Genomic DNA, 19190 nt, shown 5'->3' on the forward strand with positions numbered 1-19190 from the left:
ACATGTGGAGTGGCTGCACCCGCCCCCACCCCCAGCTGCTCCCTCACCTAAACAGGTGTCCACCTGAACCTTCTCCCACATCATGGAGGGAGGTCAACACATTGTGATAGAACTTAGATACAAAGATACAGCACGAACCAGGGTGGGGCATGGTGCTGAAAACAAGGGGGAAGAAGGGAAAAGTCTGCACATTCAAGAGTAGGAACCCTGAAGCTCTCTGCTCTCAGGCCAGAAAACTGTCCCCCTCAAACAAGAGATGAGAGAATTTCTTCCAAAAAAAGCCAAACTCTCCTCATACTAGAACCCCAGGTACTAAAATGAGAAAACAATGGTCACAGGCATGAAGAGCATGGGTGATGGAGACAGGCAGCCTGAGTTCCGGTCCTTGCCTCACCATGTAAGTGCCAGCCTCATGACTGCAGGAGAAATTACTTCACCTCTCTGGAAACCTCTTAGTTTCCTCATCTGAAAATGGATATAGAAGCGCCTACTTCCTGGAGCTTGTGTGAGGATTAAATGTTTTAATACATGTAAATCCCTATCATTCACTCCCCGTTCCCTGTAAGAGGATTACCCATCCCACTCACTCCCACTGGGTAGGTGGGGTATATCTCTCTGCCCCACTGTCATACCCACTGTGACACTGAATGTGAATGCACTGACATGCACCTATCTAATCGAAGGCCCAGGCAGCTGCTCCTGTGACTGGGTCCTAGAACAGGAAGTGGAAAAGAGCCCCAGCAATGGACCTGCAGCCACCTGCAGCTGCCCACCTGTAACCTAAGTGTTGCAGAAAACCGCTGAGAGTTGAGGGTTGTTTTCTTACTGTACCAAGGTCAACACACTAAGTTCTCAAAAGCCTGTGTCTTAGAAACATCTGGAGAGGGAATCTCTAGCAAAATTTTCAAACCTAAAACTATTCCGCCTCAACTCAAGCAACTGAGAATTGGACTATGAGAGATAATGAAACGAGGAGGCTTCATGACCGGTTGATTAAGAAAGGGAACTGATGCTTATTTGTCACGATATGCAACAGGCTGTGCCACAGACATTTCATTTAACCCTTGTAGCAACCCTATAGAGTAAGTTATACTTACAATAGTTACTTGTAAGGTAAGTATTATCACTCTCATAACAAGAGAAAGTAAGGCTCAGGAAATGAAGCATTTTGCCCAGTCTAGAACTGTTAGAACCATGAGGCTTCATGTTTAGGTGGGTCTGTCTCCAAGCCCATGCACCTTCCACCACTGTTTTACTACCACCATACGACATGCCTCATTCTTCACAATCCACCTCCCAGCCTTCAAACACCTAGCAAAATGCCTGCCACACTGTAAGTGTTAAAAAAAAAAACAAAATATATACTTATTGAACTAAACTGCAAAAAAAAATTGTCACAACATAGCAGACATCAAAAAAACTAAAAACATAACACTGTCAAAGTATAGGCAAGTTAAAAGAAAAGTATATTTCATATTTGCCATACATCCAAGCAAAGCAGCTGGAGGAAACAGAGTCAAAGATCAAGAGTAAGTCAAACACCCTCCTCCCTAGCAGGACCAAAAAACTAAACAGTGAAGTAAATGCCTCAAAGGAAGACTGCTGTGCATGATAGCTAATATTCCGATTATGTAAAGTATTTGCAGAAGTTAAAAAAAAGATTTAAATGATTAAATAGGCAAATAATATGAGATAAAAATTTACACACAAGGAGACACAAAATTAAGTAAACATTTAAAAAAATCCCGTAGTAACCAATGAAATATAAAGTGAAAAGATCTTTTTTCAACAGTCAATTGGAAATTTATCTTTAAATGCTATAACTCAGTGTCCACAAGGCTATAGTAAAATGTATACTGTTATATATTGCTGATGGGAATATTAGTTAATTCAATTCTTTTGGAAAGTAACTTGAGGTAAAAATAGTCTTAAGCTATTTTTATTCTTGACCTAGTATTTTACTTTGGCAATCTACTCTAAGGAATAATCCTAAATATGATAAACACCTCTGTATAAAGACAGGCATCATTCTCTTACAGGGGAGGAAAAAACCCAAACTAGGTGTCTACAACAGGACTACAGTGAAAAATTGACAGTGTGTTTCCTTTTTTAGGACATTAGCAATCTATTTCAAATTGTGTTTATAAAGACTATAGTAATATGGGGGGAAATTGGTTACACTATATAAATTAGGCAAAATTCAAAACTGTACATACAGAATAGAACTGTTACTAAAAAAAACTCACAAAACTATAGCTAGCAAACAAACCTATGCATACAAATTAGACGAGTTAGAAATACAGCTGCCTTTTGGTATTTTGAATTTTCTTACGTGAATACTTACTACTTCAATAATGAAAATTTTAAAAAGCATATACATTTTATTTTTATTTTATTTTTGAGATGGGGTCTTGCTCTGTCCCCAGGCTGGAGTGCAGTGGTACGAATCACGGCTCACTGCAGCCCTGACCCCCTGGGCCCAAGCGATCTTCTCACCTCAGCCTCCCGAGAAGCTGAGACCACAGACGCACACCATCACGCCCGGCTAATTTTTTTTTTTTTTGTAGAGACAGGGTCTCACTATGTTGCCAAGGCTAGTCTTGAACTCTTGGGCTCAAGCAATCCTCCCTCCTTGGCCTCCCAAAGTGTTGGCATTACAGGCTTGAGTCACCGCACCTGGCTCATTTTAAATGTATAAAAAGAGTATGTTCAATGAAGAGAAATAATTTTGGGGAAAAAAAAGAAAATACTAAACATTTGAATTTTTTTGAAAGTCTAAAAATATGTTCCTAAGCAAGGGACAGGAAGCAGCCTGGTATACTAGTTATGAGTAGACACAGGAACGATACTGGGTTAAATCTTGGCTCTACTACTTACCGTGTGATCTTCAGGAAGCTACTTAATCTCTGTACCTTGGTGCCTTCACTTACAAAACTAGGATAAATAATAGTGCTTATCTTCGGGATAACTAATAGTGCCTACCCCAGAGTTACTGTGAGTATTCAACAAGTTAATATGTGTAAAACTCTTGGAAACAGTGCCTAGCACATAGTAAGTATTCAAATATCTTTCTGTCTATGCTTATAGATAAAAAATATACTGGAAAGGAATTATTCTGTTTTGCTAGGAAACTGAATATATACAAATGAGTTCACCAGAGCCATTAATCAAAATTTCATCAATCTTTCCTTATTCATTAACATAATCTAAGAAAATACTTAAATGCATAAAAATATTCTTTCAGTACCCAGAGCTATTTCCTAAATTCCAAGTCTGAAACTACACCTAAAATAATTAAGAAAAATGTAAAAGCATTACCTTGTTGATATCATCTGCTGTAAATCCACTTTGATCTAAGAGTCCTCTGACTGCTTCTATACACTTATTAAAAAGTGGAGAACAAAGAAGTTCAAATCTTGCTCTGTACACACATACACACACACAGAAACACACAGACACAGAGACAAGAGAAAGACAAAACGGAGCTCAGTACAATCAAAGAAATATCACTTTTCTTTTTCTTGTGAAGAGTAATGCCAAAACTTAATATGATAGTTCTCTGAATGACAGGTTTACCATAAGAATAAGGTATTAAGTAAGAGTGGTACAATATCATGGACACAGGAGGGTCTAGGTCATTCACCTACATATGTATGAAGATAATATCAAATTCAAGCGAAAGCCCATCTTGCTTATGGTCTACTTATAAGCTTCCAAAAAATAAAAAATCTAAAAGCACGTACCCATATAGCATTCCCAACAATAAACCTATTGACCCTAATCAAACCATCATTTGAAAGTTTCTGCCATTTTTATATGTTAAAGTTTTAAAAATTATTTCTAATAATTTTCCTTGACAGTTTGAGACCATGTTGTACGTAAGTTTAGCCCCTCCGTACTCCCTGAGAAACCTGAATGCTGGCAGGTAACAAAGTTTTAAGAAAAATTTATGGTCATGAAAAATGTACTCCTTAATCTTCATACAGAACTTCTTAAATGCAGATGAGTGGCTTAAAAAATAATGTTATCTATTAATATCTATAATCCTTATAGATATTAAAGCATACTTTTATGGTTGAAATCTTTGTGACAAAGGCAAAATTTCCCTAATGAAAAATTATAAATTTAATTTCCTTCTTAATTACTGATTAATAAAGCAAATATATACCGAGGACTTGGACAAACTTAACCCTAAGGAATTCTGGAACTAGAAAAATACACATACTCTGTCCAAAAAGAGATTCTAATTCAATGCAATGCCTTTTCTATCTTTTGAGTTGTAGCCTGAACTCTTTCTTCAAAGATCTGGAGCATAGCTGTCCAACAGACCTTTCTACCAGTCACTAGCCACGTGACTACTGAACATTTGAACTGCAGCTAGTGCTACTGAGGAACTGCATTTTTAATGTTATCCTAATTAAGTTAAATTTAAGCAGCCACAGGTGGCTAGTGTCTCTTTTATTGGGCAGTGCAGATCTAGAGTCTTCATGAAGGCCTGGGGAAAGTGAAGAAGCTAAACTAAACAGATGAAAAGAGAATTTAACCAAATACAATCACTAGAATCCTAAAAAAATATATACTGCAGTCTTGGAAATTTTCACTATGCTTCAAAGTCACCTATTATGTTGTTGAGAGGTTTGAATAGGCCGTATCATTATTATTAGCAAATATGCAACACAAAGACTACAGCACGTCCTCCCTTAGTACTTTATCACTTGTAGGATCTAGGTTGAAGGTTCTAGGATGCCTTCGCACACTCCTAATTGTAGCCATAAAATAACAGGGCAAGCAATCACAACTTATGTAATTACTCTGGTAACAGCTATTTAGTCTGACAAAAGCTGGACCCCAATAGTGAAGACATTATAGATGGTTGATAAATCTCAAACAAACAAAAAACCCAAAGTAAGAAAATTATACCTAAACAAACATGTTCTTGGAATTTTTTTAAAAAGTTTTTTGAACTTCAGTTTTACCTGGACACATTGCAATCAAAATCTTGACCTTCATATAACGAGTCAAGAAAACAGTTGGCACTTCCCAAGGTGGACAAAGAATGTTTCGCTACTTCGGCACTGTTCATCAATTTCATCATGGCTCGCGCATTTCCTCTCACATCGTGTTTGAAGGATCTAAATTAAAAACATAGCCTTTGGGGTTTAAAATTACTGGGCCATTTACAATATTGTAACTAAAATCTGGATAATCCTCATTAAAACAATAATAAATTAGTGAATCAGGCCGGGTGCAGTGGCTCACGCGTGTAATCCCAACTTTGGGAGGCTGAGACGGGTAGATCACCTGAGGTCAGGAGTTCAAGATCAACCAGGGCCAACATGGTGAAACCCCATCTCTACTAAAAATACAAAATTAGCTGGGTGTGGTGGTGCATGCCTGTAATCCCAGCTACTTGGGAGGCTGGGGCAGAAGAATCGCCTGAACCTGGGAGGTGGAGATTGCAGTGAGCCAAGACTGTACCACTGCACTCCAACCTGGGCGACAAGAGCAAAACTCTGTCTCAAAATAAATAAATAAATAAAATAAATTAGTGAAACAATATTTTATTCCAGATTTTAGTATTTCTCTTCTAATCCCTCTAAACTGTCCTAAGACACTCTGTGCAATTAAAGGGGTCACCTCAAGAAAAATGAATTACCAATTTCCTCAATACTCTGAATTGCTACATTGTGTAACCATGAACTGCTGCAATTGTAATAATACGCTGTACTCTGAAGAAAGTAGAGTAGATATCCCTTCTCCAGGTGAGACACAGAGGTTAAAGGAGATTTATGTAACTGCGTCAAAGTCTCCTATTTTACTCTTTATAATCACAGCACAATCACTGTTTAATGGCATAAAATTATTTGTCAAGCATTAAAAAGAAAAAAAAACCTACAAGTGTTTCTTCAAAAAAATTTGACACATACAACAAAATATGTAAAATTACATTCCACTATCTCCAATATGAGTTCATTTTTAAAACTACTTACTAAGTAGTGATCAATGACTTTGTTTAAACAACAACTTTATAACAAAAAGCAGTATAGGTCTTTATCAAACAAGTGAGACATTATGACTTTTTCAAGACTTCTTCAACCAATTAGGTTAGTCAAACTGGCTAAAATACCATTTCAATTACACTTTTTTTTTTTTTTAGAGTAGCAGTACCCAAAGTATAACCTTTACATGTTTGACTTTTGTAACATCCAAAAGGGTTAGAATTTTAGAGTAATTATATCCAGTAACAAGGTAACAAGACTGAAATATTCCTAGCAGCAGATGAGTAATTAAGATAAATACTCCATAAGACAATAACTCACTGGAATATGAAGATAACGTAATGCAATCTTCACCAGAGCCAAACTTTTAAAAACTGTTCAGAAGGCAATGAAGCCTCAGTGCCTATACACTCCTTTATCCAGATAGAAGAGCACTACATGAAGAATTAAAATCCAAGTTCATACAGTTCAGTATCTGATGGTCTCTTTACACTAAGTGAAAAATCCAAGCACGCTGCACTAGGCACCCTGGCCTCTGCTTCTTTGAATTGCCTGGACAGGACATTATAACTCTAAATATGAAAATATCCAGTTTCCAAGCAATGAAAAAACCACATCCTCCTTTGCAGCAGAATAACTTAAAATAAATTAGGAAAAAAAATTAAAATATGTGAAGGAAAACCTCAATCAGAAGGTATTATTCAGGCCATTAATACTCACCTCTGGAACTCAGAAGCGAGATACTGTGCTAAGGTTTCTGTGAAATGTGCACCACCGATGTTATCATCAGTGTTTGTTGAAAGAACCCGATATATTCCACTGTTAACTTCCATGACGCTGAGAGATAAGGATGTTCCTCCAAGCTTAAACACCAAAATATTGCTTCAAGAGAAGATAAAGTTATCAGGGAATAACATTTTAAAACTAAGTTGGATATTAGAAGTCACTTAGTTTAATCCCTTTAATTTACAAATGAGGAAATAGAAAATCTCAGGTGAATAACTAAGTTGTCTATAGTAACTTATTGACAAATCAAGCCTAGATCTGAGATGTTCTGCATCCAAATCAAAGTTCTTTTTTACTTAGTCATGTGGATACAACTGTATTCTTCTGAGTAAGGAATTCAAAACACGAACTTTTCAAAGTAAATCAAGAGATTTGTGATTATAGTGAATTTTAAGAGAACTGAACATAGAAATTCTATGTGTTAATATTATGCAAGTTACTACTGCAATTGCGTGTTCTGTAGATGTATTACATATGCAAAATTAGGAGCTAATTCCCGATTCCCCATGTATTAAAACTCATAATTTGATATTCTTACATTTATCTAAAAATAATTTCCTCATGATGTACACATATTTATTTACTTAACTAGGAGATATGAATAATGAGGTGAAACAATTACATAAAATTAACACTGCATCTGAATTAACTTCTCTAAAGTTGAACGACTATCCGTTCTATTAAGACATATTGACAGCTATATTAGGGATATGTTCTAGTATTTCACCATTAAAAGAAGTCTCAAAACCTCATGCTAAATTTCCCATCTCCTGCCCTGTCAAATGTATATAACAGTACCTATTATCTGCAAACATGTCTAATAACTACAATTGGTAGAAAAATCAGCAGTGTTGTAGCTTGAGTTGGAAACTGGCCAGGCCTCGAATTTTCAAATCTTCCCTCAAAAAAGGGACAAAATGAGGGCAATACGACAAGGGCATAAAAGCTCAATCTTCTTTCCCATTACATTCTTTCTGTGCTTTCCCAGAACATCTTTCTCAATTATTTGAAAAACTCTAGGCAAGAGTCTGTTTTTCCATCCAGAAAGGCTGGGAACCACCGCATTACATAATAATCTTTACTGATATAATCGCTATAATCTAAAATGTTTTCTGCATTCAAAAAACCTAAAACTGCAAATATGATCTTTACCTTTTTCCAGTAGGGGAGTCTTGTCCAATTCCATAAGCAAGAAGAGCTGCAGACGGTTCGTGAATTAATCGCAAAACATTAAATCCAGCAGCTCTAGCTGCTTCTCTGTGAACAATTTGCTTTCAATGAATTTAGTTTATCACATGTTCAAGTCTACATTTTTAGAAATGCTCTGCTAAAGATTTTATAGAAAAACTGCTAAAATTTCGTAAGTAGAACATGAAGTATAATGATCATTAGAAGCAAGAATATAGAAAACAAGAAATGAATGACTATAAGAGATCACTTTCTGTTTAAAATTGTAATGTTCAGAGCCCATATTCTTGACAAAGAAAGCAAAAAGCACATGTACCAAGTAAGCTAAATAAAGCTCTCAAAAAAAACATGAGAGTCTTTTGGGGCTCTCAGAGTCTAGGACAGGTATCCTGTCTTCATGCTATCCAGAACTTCCCCATTCAAAGTACTTGCCACACTTTAACATAATTATCTTGTTAATTCTGTGACATCAGAAACCATGTCTTATTTATCTCTATTTACTCAACCTTCAATACAGTGTGGCTTCAACAGTAATCAATACACATTTATTGAATGAAAAAAATGCCTATGCAAAAACTGCAGAAAGACAAATTTATAGAACACTTGAAAATTTCCAATTTCTTTAATCTAGTGTTCAGTTTTTAAAAGTACGTAAGGCAATTCTCTGCCTCAGAGGCAACTTCAATGCCCAGAACCTTGTATGAATCTCTATCCTGCATAGCAAAGGCATAAAAGCACACCAATACATTTGCATAATGACCTGTAAAAACTGTAACTTTTCTGTTTAGATGTTAAGATCCAAGGTGAAGAAATAAGCACAAATATTTTCTAAAACTGCACGTGTAATTCCCACATAAACCTTAATTATAGAAAATTAAGGCAAAGAGATTCATAAATGTCAATTTAACCTGGTAATTTAAAATGTTTCCTATTGAAACAGCTGAGGGTACACCATATTTAATTTTATGTTCTCTTGGCTTTTTTTTTTTTTTTTGAGACGAAGTCTCGCTGTCACTCAATCTGGAGTGGAGTGGCACGACTTTGGCTCACTGCGACCTCCACTTCCTGGGTTCAGGCGAGTCTTATGCCTCGGTCTCCTGAACAGCTGGGATTATAGGCGCCACCACCATGTCCAGCTAATTTTTGTATTTTAATAGAGATGGGGTTTTGCCATGTTGGCTAGGCAGGTCTCGAACTCCTGACCTTAGGTGGTCCACCCCCTCAGTGTCCCAAAGTGTTGGGATTACAGGCATGAGCCACCACACCTGGCCTCTTGGCATTTCATCAAATATATATATATATATATATATAAATGATCATGACCTTACTAAATTGTTTACAAATACAATTTTATTGCTTAAGGTACTTTAAAATATAATGTTACCTTTTACTATATAGTGATTTTGTATTTCCTTTAATTAACCCAGTAAGATAAACCCTATATACTTACCCAAGAGCATTCTTTTGCTTTTCTCCAAAATCAAATGGGACAGTAATAACTACATCATTTGCATCTGAGCCCAATACAGAATGTGCCGTTTCTGCATATTAAAAAATATAAAATTCTGATGACAGAAAAAAATGACAAGTGATATTTTCTGAGGTTTATTAATTTATGACAAAGATCTCACTTAACATATTTCCCAATACATTTGCTTGCCCCCCCATGTCAATTTTCTTGTCTGCACTCTGAAATCATACAGCACTTCTTGTGGTTTTGGTGATATCTTTTGGACACAGAATTAGCTTTCCAAACAGCCTGTCTCTTAGGCTTCAGTATCAACCATCTTCTAAATTAGACTGACTCCATGGAGAATAAGCTCCTAACGCATCCGTGTGAAGACACAATGTCATAATGTTAGTTCTCTACATTTAAAGACTGCCTTCCATCCCCCAAGTTCTTAACATCATTACAGGGCTGAAGGGAGCCTTATAAACAATCTATTCCAGAATTTGCCAAATTGTTCGACAGAATACCACTCAGCTCAGAGCCTCTGTCTGAACTGCTGATAAAATCAGACCTACTTAGTCTGCCTAAATTATTGTTCACAATATACTGTCAATCTTGAAGTGCCACTATTCACCAAGCTTACTCAGCCACTAAATGTGTTTGGAAAACTCTTCTTTGGCCTAATTCATTTATATGACTCATAGGGAAATCACAGTCAGGTAAGGCAAGTCATTTAACCATGGGCACACAGCCAGTTAGTGCCCCAACCAGGTCGACAGTTTATATGTCCTTACTTATCTGTTCAATCACTCTGCTTCTCCCAAGATCTAAAAATACCTCTAACTTTTTTTTTAAGGTCAACTTTCAAAAGATCATTAAAGGTAACTATTATATATCTTTTGCTAAATACCTTTCATTTTACTAAATATCAGTCTGGCAACATCTTCTGGGTTAACAAATTTTGTTTCTTCTCCAGTATCTATTTCATATCGTAATTTCCCATTTTTTTCAATGACCTATAAAATAAATTATAATAAATTATAATTATGCTAAATAAATAATTTTTAATAAAAATGCAAAGTTTCAAATCAACATTCCATGTTATGACCTTGGTAATTACTCTGTGTAACAAGGGAAGCAATAACAGAACCATACTCACTAAACATTTACTTTCCATGATGTATTTCTGAGCTTGTGGATCATTGGAGCTGTCCATAAAGAAAGACAAAGATAGCTAAGTATTAAAATCAGTATTGTAGATATATAAAGTTTAGAGAAGATTGTATTTCTCAATATCACTGAACAAATACTAAAATATTAACAAAGTTATTAAGCTGCTTAATACTAAAAGTCTTCAAATATTACAGAAGATAGAAATGGAGTATTTACAAGGGTTATAGTAATTCTACTAAAGTACTGATCTTCACATTTGAAAATAAATAGCTTTCTTGTTCTGGCTTTGCTTTTAATAGATGCTTATATTTAGAGGTGATTTTTCATAATATCCATGATTTTATATCATAGTTTCACACCTATGATTCTGAAGACCCAACCACTGAGATGAGAAAGTTGCAAACTAAAGGCAAACCAAAGTAGCTAAGACCATCTTCGTTGCTTGGTTTCTGAACACACACTAACTCCAGAAACCAAAAGGTTGAGCAAAACTATGAATGTTGTTTATAGAAAGGTGCAGAGTACTACGGATATGCATATATAAACAGATATAAGCAACTTACGCAGACTACAAAATGTTTTCACGTACATTATCTCATGTTATCCTCACAACACCTAAGTGGGGTGTGTTTGGCAGGTATTATTTTAGAGATAAAGAGCTTCAGAGAGGGACAATAACTTATAAGCTAACAAGGGGCAGAGTCAGTAGGTGAGCCCAGGTCTTCTCTATCACGCTATTATTCATACTTTAGCAGGCTGCCTCCCACTCATCTTGTAAATGATCACAGTTCTTCTGTCCCTTGAGCAGGGATAGAAATCTCTGATTCCTGGCTTAATGTCATCTAGGAATTAAGATAAAATAGACTAGTATCCTTCCATTAAACCCTTCTTCCAAGGAGCTGTGACTATTCTATTTGTTTAATAAGAGAAGTTGAAAATTAATAGTGGCTAATTGCTGAAGGGTTACAGAGCATCTGGAGACCTTAACTTGTTAAGAGGCAGACAAACGGGGTTTAAAATGGACTAATTTGGCTTAGAAGTCTGGAATACTTGCAGGTTCCTCATACTTCCTTCTCTATCACCTAAAATATCAATAAGACAAGAGATAAAGTAGCTTGCCCAAAGTCACACAGCTAATTAATGGCATAACTGGCTGGCATTCAGAACTTCAATACAAAGTTTAGTATTCTTTCCATTAACCTCTTTGCTTCTTCCTTTTCCTAAACTCAGTATTTAATATTAACTATATCCCAAACACTTTAAGAGTAGGAAAAAAAGATAAAGTGTGCTCACGGCGGGTTTTGCACCAATATTAGAATTTCAGCATGACACTTACTAGTTTTGTTTTCTTTAGAATTTAAGTCAACCAGAACAATTTATACTGTTATGTGTAGGTTGTCTACCACCCAGACAAGAGAATTTGCCAGGAAGGATATTTTACAGCATTTACAGAACTCTTAGAAATGGAAAATTATTTCTCAACTGCTGTATAAAGAGGGCCGCTCTCCTCTGAAGACAGAAAGCACATATAGCTCCGAGGGCCGCAGACAGGCAAGACCCTTAGCAGAGGAGTAAGCAAAGCAGAGAATGGAGGCAACAAAGGACCACAGACATCATCACAAAGTACTGGACTGACCCACAACTACATACAAGTGAAAACTTTATTTGTCCACACCAGGATTACTGAACAGAAAAACAAAGGTGGTGGGAAGTTGGTATACATAGCACCTTATTTACATGATGGACTTGAGGAGGCAGTTAATCCTATGGTTGTGTATCACAACCTTTATTAGCAATGCCATCTTCTCTTCCTCCTCCTACTTGAATATCCCTTACGGTCAGCAGCCCACGGGCTTGGCACACACCAGCACTAATGTGCTCCAGTCTTTCCCCCACTTGTTACATGACAGTGCCTTACACGTCTGAAAGTGCTCGTATATTCATCTGTTCCTTTGATCCTCACAACACCCCTGTGAGGTAGGTAGGACAATTATGAGCTTCCCACTTTATAAATGAGGAACCTGAGTTATGGAATGCTGGAAAAGCTTTTCTAAGGGGGTTCAAGTAGTAATGGTTGGGTCTACCACATACGCAGATTCCTGGCTTGCTTTCTTGCACACTGTCTCCCTGTATTCCAATTTCCCTCCCCTTAATATTTTTAGCCTATTTTTCTGTGTACTTATTCGAGACCTTTCCCTTGACTTTTATTCCCGCATTTGGGTTACTTTACCCATTGAATTTCACAATACTACATCCAAATATTAATTCCAATGCTCTTCTTCAGCACTCCTTTCATCTCAAAGAAATCCCTGTCTTATGTACTTTGCTACCATTAATAGATTTATAGAATACAGGCCTAACTCTCCGTCAAGTACTTCTGTGTTTCCAGAAAATCTACCTACCTATCTATAATTGACACATATCTTTCCATATAATAGCCTAAGACAATTGAGAATGAATATAGCTGTATCCATTTCAATGCCTTAAATATATGCTCTTTTAAAGCAAAGAGTCTGTATGTCTGGTGTGGCGCTTAGAAGTTCATGAGCATATTAATAAATATTAATACCACAGAATGCTACCTTAAAATTGTTACCAGTATTTCAAATATACATATGCTGCTGTGACAGAAAATATTACAATTAAAATTTCATTTTCATTTTGCCCTTTATTATGCTATTTCAAATTTTTTTAGAGCTGGAAGGTACTAGGAAAAAAAAATCTAGTACAAATCCCTCAATCTGGAGATGAAGAAATTGAGGCATGAATTGGCTGGGCATGGTGGCTCACGCCTGTAATCTCAGCACTTTGGGAGGCTGAGGCAGGTGGATCACCTGAGGTCAGGAGTTCAAGACCAGCCTGGCCAACATGGTGAAACCCCATCTCTACTAAAAATACAAAAATGAGCTGGGCATGTTGGCACGCACCTGTAATCCCAGCTACTCGGGAGGCTGAGGCAGGAGAATCACTTGAACCTGGGAGGCAGAGGTTGCAGTGAGCCAAGATTGCGCCACTGCACTCCAGCCTGGGCAAAACAGTGAGACTTTTTCTTAAAAAAAAAAAAAATAAATAAATAACAGAAAAGGGCAAGTGATTTGTCTGATGAAACAAACTGTGACAGGATTCGAATCCAGGAATTCTAACTAGATTCCAGCATATTCTACCACACCAGCCGCCTCACATCTCCACCCCTGGCTTGGCAGAGCAGCTCGCGTGCCGTCTACTCATGGTTCTGGGTACGTTCCCACTGCTGCTCTGACCATTTCTCCACCTGTGTACATTTCCAGCATTTAGCTAAGCACTCGAGCCTGCAAGATAGAAAATAAAACCTCCCCCAACATGCCCACTCTTTTTTTTCCAACTTCTAGATTATGGGAAAACTTTTTAAATCCCAAAGATTCCTATTTATATTCCTAAATGTACTAAGTAAATCACTAAAAGCTTTAAGTTAGTTTAATGACAGAGAGTAATGTCTTCCCTTCTAGAGTAAATCCGAAGTGTGGCTTATCACCTTCATCTCTCCCACAGTGTGTGTCTGGGGTGTGGAGGAGGCTCATCTGCTCACGGCTAGTGCTTAAAAGGAGTTATCTATTGCAGGCAATCTTTATCCACACCATCCTCTACTGTTCCCAAAGTTAAAGAGGAAACAAAGCTGTTCCCTTCCACCAGATGCCATTAACTACACAAACTTCTGTCTACAACATCTGAGGAAAAAGAATCTTGGAAAGCTCCTCAAAAGGAAACTTTTCTAGGGCTTGCCCTATATAACATACTAGACAAAAAAATAACAGAAAACAATGAAATCAGCTAAAAAGCGGATTGGAAACTGATATAATCTGAATTGTTTCCACAATGTTCCAATGGCAACCGAAACTTAAAGATGTCATTTAGGCATATAAAGGGACCCAAATAATATGAAATGCAAAGAATTTACATACATTTAATATTTTATAAAATGGCCAGTATTTTATATTGAAGATTATCGATATAAACTGTAACACACAATGGTGGCTCACTGGCACTTCTTTCTTTATATTGATAGGAGACTACGAACCAGTAAAATGAAGGAGAGAAAGACAGTTTGACAGAACAGTGCTTACTAGTAGATATGTCAGAGACACGGCAGTGGAAATGTAAGAGATTAAGGTACAAATACATGTTGTGCTTATACTAGTCTAATGAACCACACAGGGATTTTAAAAATTAAGATTTCAAACTCCATGAAGCAGTCAAGTTAGACCAGCAAAGGAAAGATTCAAGCAATGAAGTCACAGTATATATCCATACTTCTGTATCTTGTAAACTAATGTGCCTTACCTCAGCCAAGGCCATATGAATTAATAACTTAAATGTGTATAGTGCTTTTAAACTTTTAAACCCTTTCACATCTATGAACCATGTGATCCTCACAACAACCCTGTGAGGTAGGCAGGGCAGGAGTTATTATTGATCCCCATTTTACGGATGAGGAAACCACTGGAGGGAGGTAAACTGCTTCACATCTGTGACAAAGCTAGGATGAACCAGCTGTCTAGAACGTGGCTCCATCGTTTTCTATTAGGCCACCCCTGGCATTTCTGAAAGGTCTTCCATTTGGTGGAGAATCTTGGGAAGATGAACTAGCAATTATATTTGTACTACCTGGATATTAATGGTTCATCCATGTTTTTTTCTGAGGACACAGAAAAGGAGCCAGGGATTCAGAAGGTAGGTTTGGGAACTAGACTTCTACCAGTTTAGGAAACAGAGCTTTTCGTAATTGGTTCCTAGCTTTTGGTATTCGAAATCAACCTCTGAAGCAATTTTTCAAGGCCTAGCTGAAAAGCACCAGTTGCCTCTTCCACTGCTGTTGCCAAACGTCTGACTGCGATGACAGCATCCCTGCGGAGCTCATTGGCAGTGTCTTGCTGAGCACTGGCCTCCTCACCAATAGCAATCAGCCTGTCCAGTTTTTCTTCCTCCCGCTTTGAGAGTTCTCGTGCCAATCGCCTGTTTTCTGCCAACTCGGCTGCGATAGTCCTGGCCACTGACCGCCTTCTTCGCCTTGCCCACCTTGGAGGGGGCTCACTGGTCAAGGGCCTATCCCCACCAGAAACAAAACCAGTTCTCGAAGAGGAGACTGGAGTCTGCGGTGTGGAGGCTACCCCAGGAGTGCTGCGGCTGGTGCTGGTGCAAGGGCTGGGCTCCCCGGACACACCCAGTCTGGCCATGGGGCTGCTCTGACAGGGAGCAACTGCACCTCTGAAAAGGCTGTGGGAGCTGCTGTAGCTGGGGGTCCCTTGAGAGCACCCTGAAAAACAAAGCAACAATGTTGCAAAGAGAACATTCCTGCTAAGGGAATGCTTGGAGCCAGCAGCAGAGCTGAGACAAATTATAAAACTATGGTTGTTCCTGGAAAGCCTCTTTCCACCAGGGACTGGGAAGAATCCATTTCCTTAATCTGGACAATTGTGACCTGTTTAATTTCAACTCTAAAACATCTCCCTTGCCTTCCTGAACCCCTTTGTACATAGCTATCCAACCCACTCTAGACCTACAATTTCCTGACTACCCATTATTAATAATGCCAGAACTAGTTTGGTTCTCGAGAGCACTTCCAGGTTTAAAGAGCTCTAATACCTTATGTTGCCAGAGGCATAGCTTTTGAAAACCAGGAACCCTTTAGATTACTATTAGGTTTTTAAAAAGGTGCGTGGGGCAGAATGAGGCAGAAACAGGAACTATGCTGAAGAGGACACTATCCAAACAGACACAGCTAAAACGTTCAGAGCCACGTGACTCTGGGACCCGAATCCTTCACATGCTCGGGAGTTACCTGCACCTGAGGATTCATCCCAGGAGTCCTCGAGGTCACTGGTTTCTCGTATCCGGTCACTGATTCTTAGCTGACGATCCTCATCTGATTCCTTAACTGTTTTCAAGATGGGCTGATGATCAGCTGCCTGAGTCCTTTTTGATTTTAGAATGCCGGTTGCCTCTTCCCCTGGGGCGTCAGAGGCCACTAAGTTCTGATCACAGTGCTTGGCCCAAGCAGCATCCTCCATTAAGTTGTCTGGGTCAGTCACTATCTGATTTCGCAGAAGCTGATCCAACGTATCATAAAATGGACAGCGTGGTGGCTCACCCATACTTGTGGCGTGGGCAACATAGGCCTTTAAATATAATGCCTTCAGAACTTTAAACTTGGAGCGGCACTGACGTTCGGTGCGGCGGAAGCCCTCCTGCTGCATTCGCTTAGACACAGCCTGATAGACATCTGCATTGTGATGCACAGTCTGGAGGCGCTGAATATACTCTGCCTCGCCTAGTATGGAAAGAAGAGTTCGTGTCTCCTGTCTGGACCACCGGATGCCCGCACTGCTATTGGCACTGGCCATTGTGGGTTGGAAAGGAGGGCTAGGCAGCTTCTGGACAGCAAGGTACAAGTCTGAAGGTGTGGGGAAGCTCTGTGTGCTCTCAGGATATCTCCAAGATCTTCCCTCTCAGGGATAATTGCTGAGAAGCCAGGTCCAAGGACCACATTTCTGGCTGGAAGGCCACAGGGGAACGAGAGTTACAGGAAGGGTGTAAGGATAATTTTGGCAGCAAGTTAAGTGGTGCTACCTGTGAGTAGGTCATAAACAGGCATGAGGCCAAGACTGAGATAGCCCAACTTTGGGAGTTTACCCACGGTAGACACTGCACCAAGAACCTAATGGCTTGGTAACAAAAAGGCCAAATGCTTTCATGGCTGAGAGTTGGTACAACAATGGATCTGTAAAAATCACCCTTGTCTAGTGAGTAGATGGGCTGGGAGGGGAAAATCACCTGAACCATGAGGCAGCTAACTCTAAAGGAGTCCAAGTGTGACCACGGTATAGCAATCTGAAAGATGCTCAGTCTTCACTAATCACAGCACGCTGTGGCTCTGTGTTACCCATCTGACTGTCACTGTGGGCCAGAAAAGTGAGTTTAAGTTGCTCTGCTAATACAAAGTTTTTTTTGCACAATATGGCAGAAGAAAGCCGCATAATTACTCTAACCATCTTCCCCCAAACAGCAGCATAAAACAAACAGTAACATATTGTTGGCTACCAGGGGAGAGATCTATGGAAATGTTCTGTATCTGGACTATATCGATGTGAGCATCTTGGTTGTGACACTGTACTATAATTTTGCAAGATGTAACCATGGGGAGAGGTGGTGAATCCAGTAATGTGTTTGATATCTCTGTATTATTTCTTACACAGCAGCATGGGAAACTATAATTCTCTCTAAATAAAAAGTTTAGTTAAAAAAATCATATTGTTGGTTGCTCAGTGATTCAGGCTTCAAGACCCATCTATGATTCTTTTTTCTAGACTTTATGATCTGAAAATATTTGACACCAACTTATATTTAATATGCTCAGTACTAAGTTTTGTCAATAGGTAAAAGGATATGGGCATATATTTATTGTCACCAAATATTGAATTCTCTCCAAACAACTATAGTTTTTGGCTTAGTGCATAAATATCCTAAGGAAAAAGATTAATATCAAGTTCAATTTAATTGAACACAGGTAAGAGACAGAAAATAAGATAAACAGGTAAGAGATACCTGCATAAATTTAATCTATAATATCCAATTCTAAATCAACACAAGGACATTTTTACTTAAATTCTCACTAAACAGAGTTGAAAGAAAAGAACCTGGGGCAGAAGGTGAGGAGACCTGATCTGCAGTCTTATCCAGTTTACCCCTTAAGATAATGCCACAATTTCTTTGTACCTTGATTTTCTCATCTATAAATGTGGAATGATAGTATTTGCCTTGCCAATTTTACAAGGATGTTGACAGGATTAAATAAAATAATAGATGTGAAAGCACTCTGAAAATTTAAAAACACTCTACCAAGTATTACTACAGTAGTGAAAATGAAAACTCCTACTTATTATAGCAATCTATAATTTGAGGAGACAGAAGTCTGGGGAAGCAAGCCTCTTTTGATCTTCTAATTAAAGTTACAACAGATGATTAATCTGAGTCTTACATAAGACGTTAATTTAGCTGTTACCCTAATGATTAAATTTGTAAGTCAAGTGGAAAAGTTAGTTCCCAGAAAGTGTCACAAAAGATCCCGAGGAAGAAAACCAATAGTGTCTACATAAATTATGAACAATTGTAATAGAGTCAGCAAAATTCAAACACATTGTCAATAAGTCTTCAAATTCCCACAAAATCTTCGAAATCCTCTCAGTTAAAAAAAATCTAAAAATGTGAACAATCCAAATTACCACCTCTGACACAAATTACCAAACTGACCTGTCAGCAAGAAACTAACATCTATCTGAGTGAATCCCATACCAGAAAAGATCCAACACTAATAATCAAAAGATACATCCTACTGGGGGTACTCTCTGTAATGACTCAGTCATAAAAAGCAATAAAGAAACAAACTATGCTGTTTCTAGTTTCATTTCACATTATGCTTAGAATTTATGAACATGTTTCTATTACCATATTTAAAAGTATCATTTGATTCCATACCTTCTGCCCAGGATCTGCTTTACTTTCATTACTGTATTTGAAATATTTCTTATTCTACTTTGTTTTGCTGCCAATCCAACAATCTG

The 19190-nt window shown here is 38.0% G+C and overlaps 2 protein-coding genes across 5 annotated transcripts in view; both read right to left on the reverse strand.

Annotated features, from left to right (window-relative positions):
• Window positions 1-19190, reverse strand: part of HSPA14 (heat shock protein family A (Hsp70) member 14) — a 36023-nt gene that overhangs the window by 14974 nt on the left and 1859 nt on the right. For all 3 annotated transcript variants that reach the window (XR_004248762.2, XM_058431577.1, XM_032157215.2), the window contains exons 3-10: window positions 19105-19187; window positions 10583-10631; window positions 10334-10439; window positions 9424-9514; window positions 7938-8042; window positions 6720-6881; window positions 4977-5132; window positions 3319-3421 (exon numbers count right to left, since the gene is read on the reverse strand). Coding sequence is in view for 2 of the 3 variants with exons in the window: in XM_058431577.1 (XP_058287560.1) it covers window positions 3319-3421; window positions 4977-5132; window positions 6720-6881; window positions 7938-8042; window positions 9424-9514; window positions 10334-10439; window positions 10583-10631; window positions 19105-19187 (855 nt within the window). In the remaining variant the exon portion in view is untranslated. The remainder of the gene's footprint in view (window positions 1-3318; window positions 3422-4976; window positions 5133-6719; window positions 6882-7937; window positions 8043-9423; window positions 9515-10333; window positions 10440-10582; window positions 10632-19104; window positions 19188-19190) is intronic.
• On the reverse strand, window positions 11097-19153 carry MSANTD7 (Myb/SANT DNA binding domain containing 7). Of its 2 annotated transcripts, none has more exons than XM_032157417.2 (2): window positions 19105-19153; window positions 11097-15886 (listed from the first exon to the last, which is right to left on the reverse strand). In XM_032157417.2, exon 2 carries the CDS (start codon window positions 15804-15806, stop codon window positions 15363-15365), a length of 444 nt encoding a protein of 147 aa, XP_032013308.2. In that variant the 5' UTR covers window positions 15807-15886; window positions 19105-19153; the 3' UTR covers window positions 11097-15362. The 2 variants fall into 2 exon arrangements, with proteins under 2 accessions (XP_032013308.2, XP_058287569.1); XM_058431586.1 differs by lacking the exon at window positions 19105-19153 and adding an exon at window positions 16412-17099.

The sequence above is a fragment of the Hylobates moloch genome, unplaced genomic scaffold (assembly GCF_009828535.3).
Source record: "Hylobates moloch isolate HMO894 unplaced genomic scaffold, HMol_V3 SCAFFOLD_2, whole genome shotgun sequence".
NCBI classification, from domain to species: Eukaryota; Metazoa; Chordata; class Mammalia; order Primates; family Hylobatidae; genus Hylobates; species Hylobates moloch.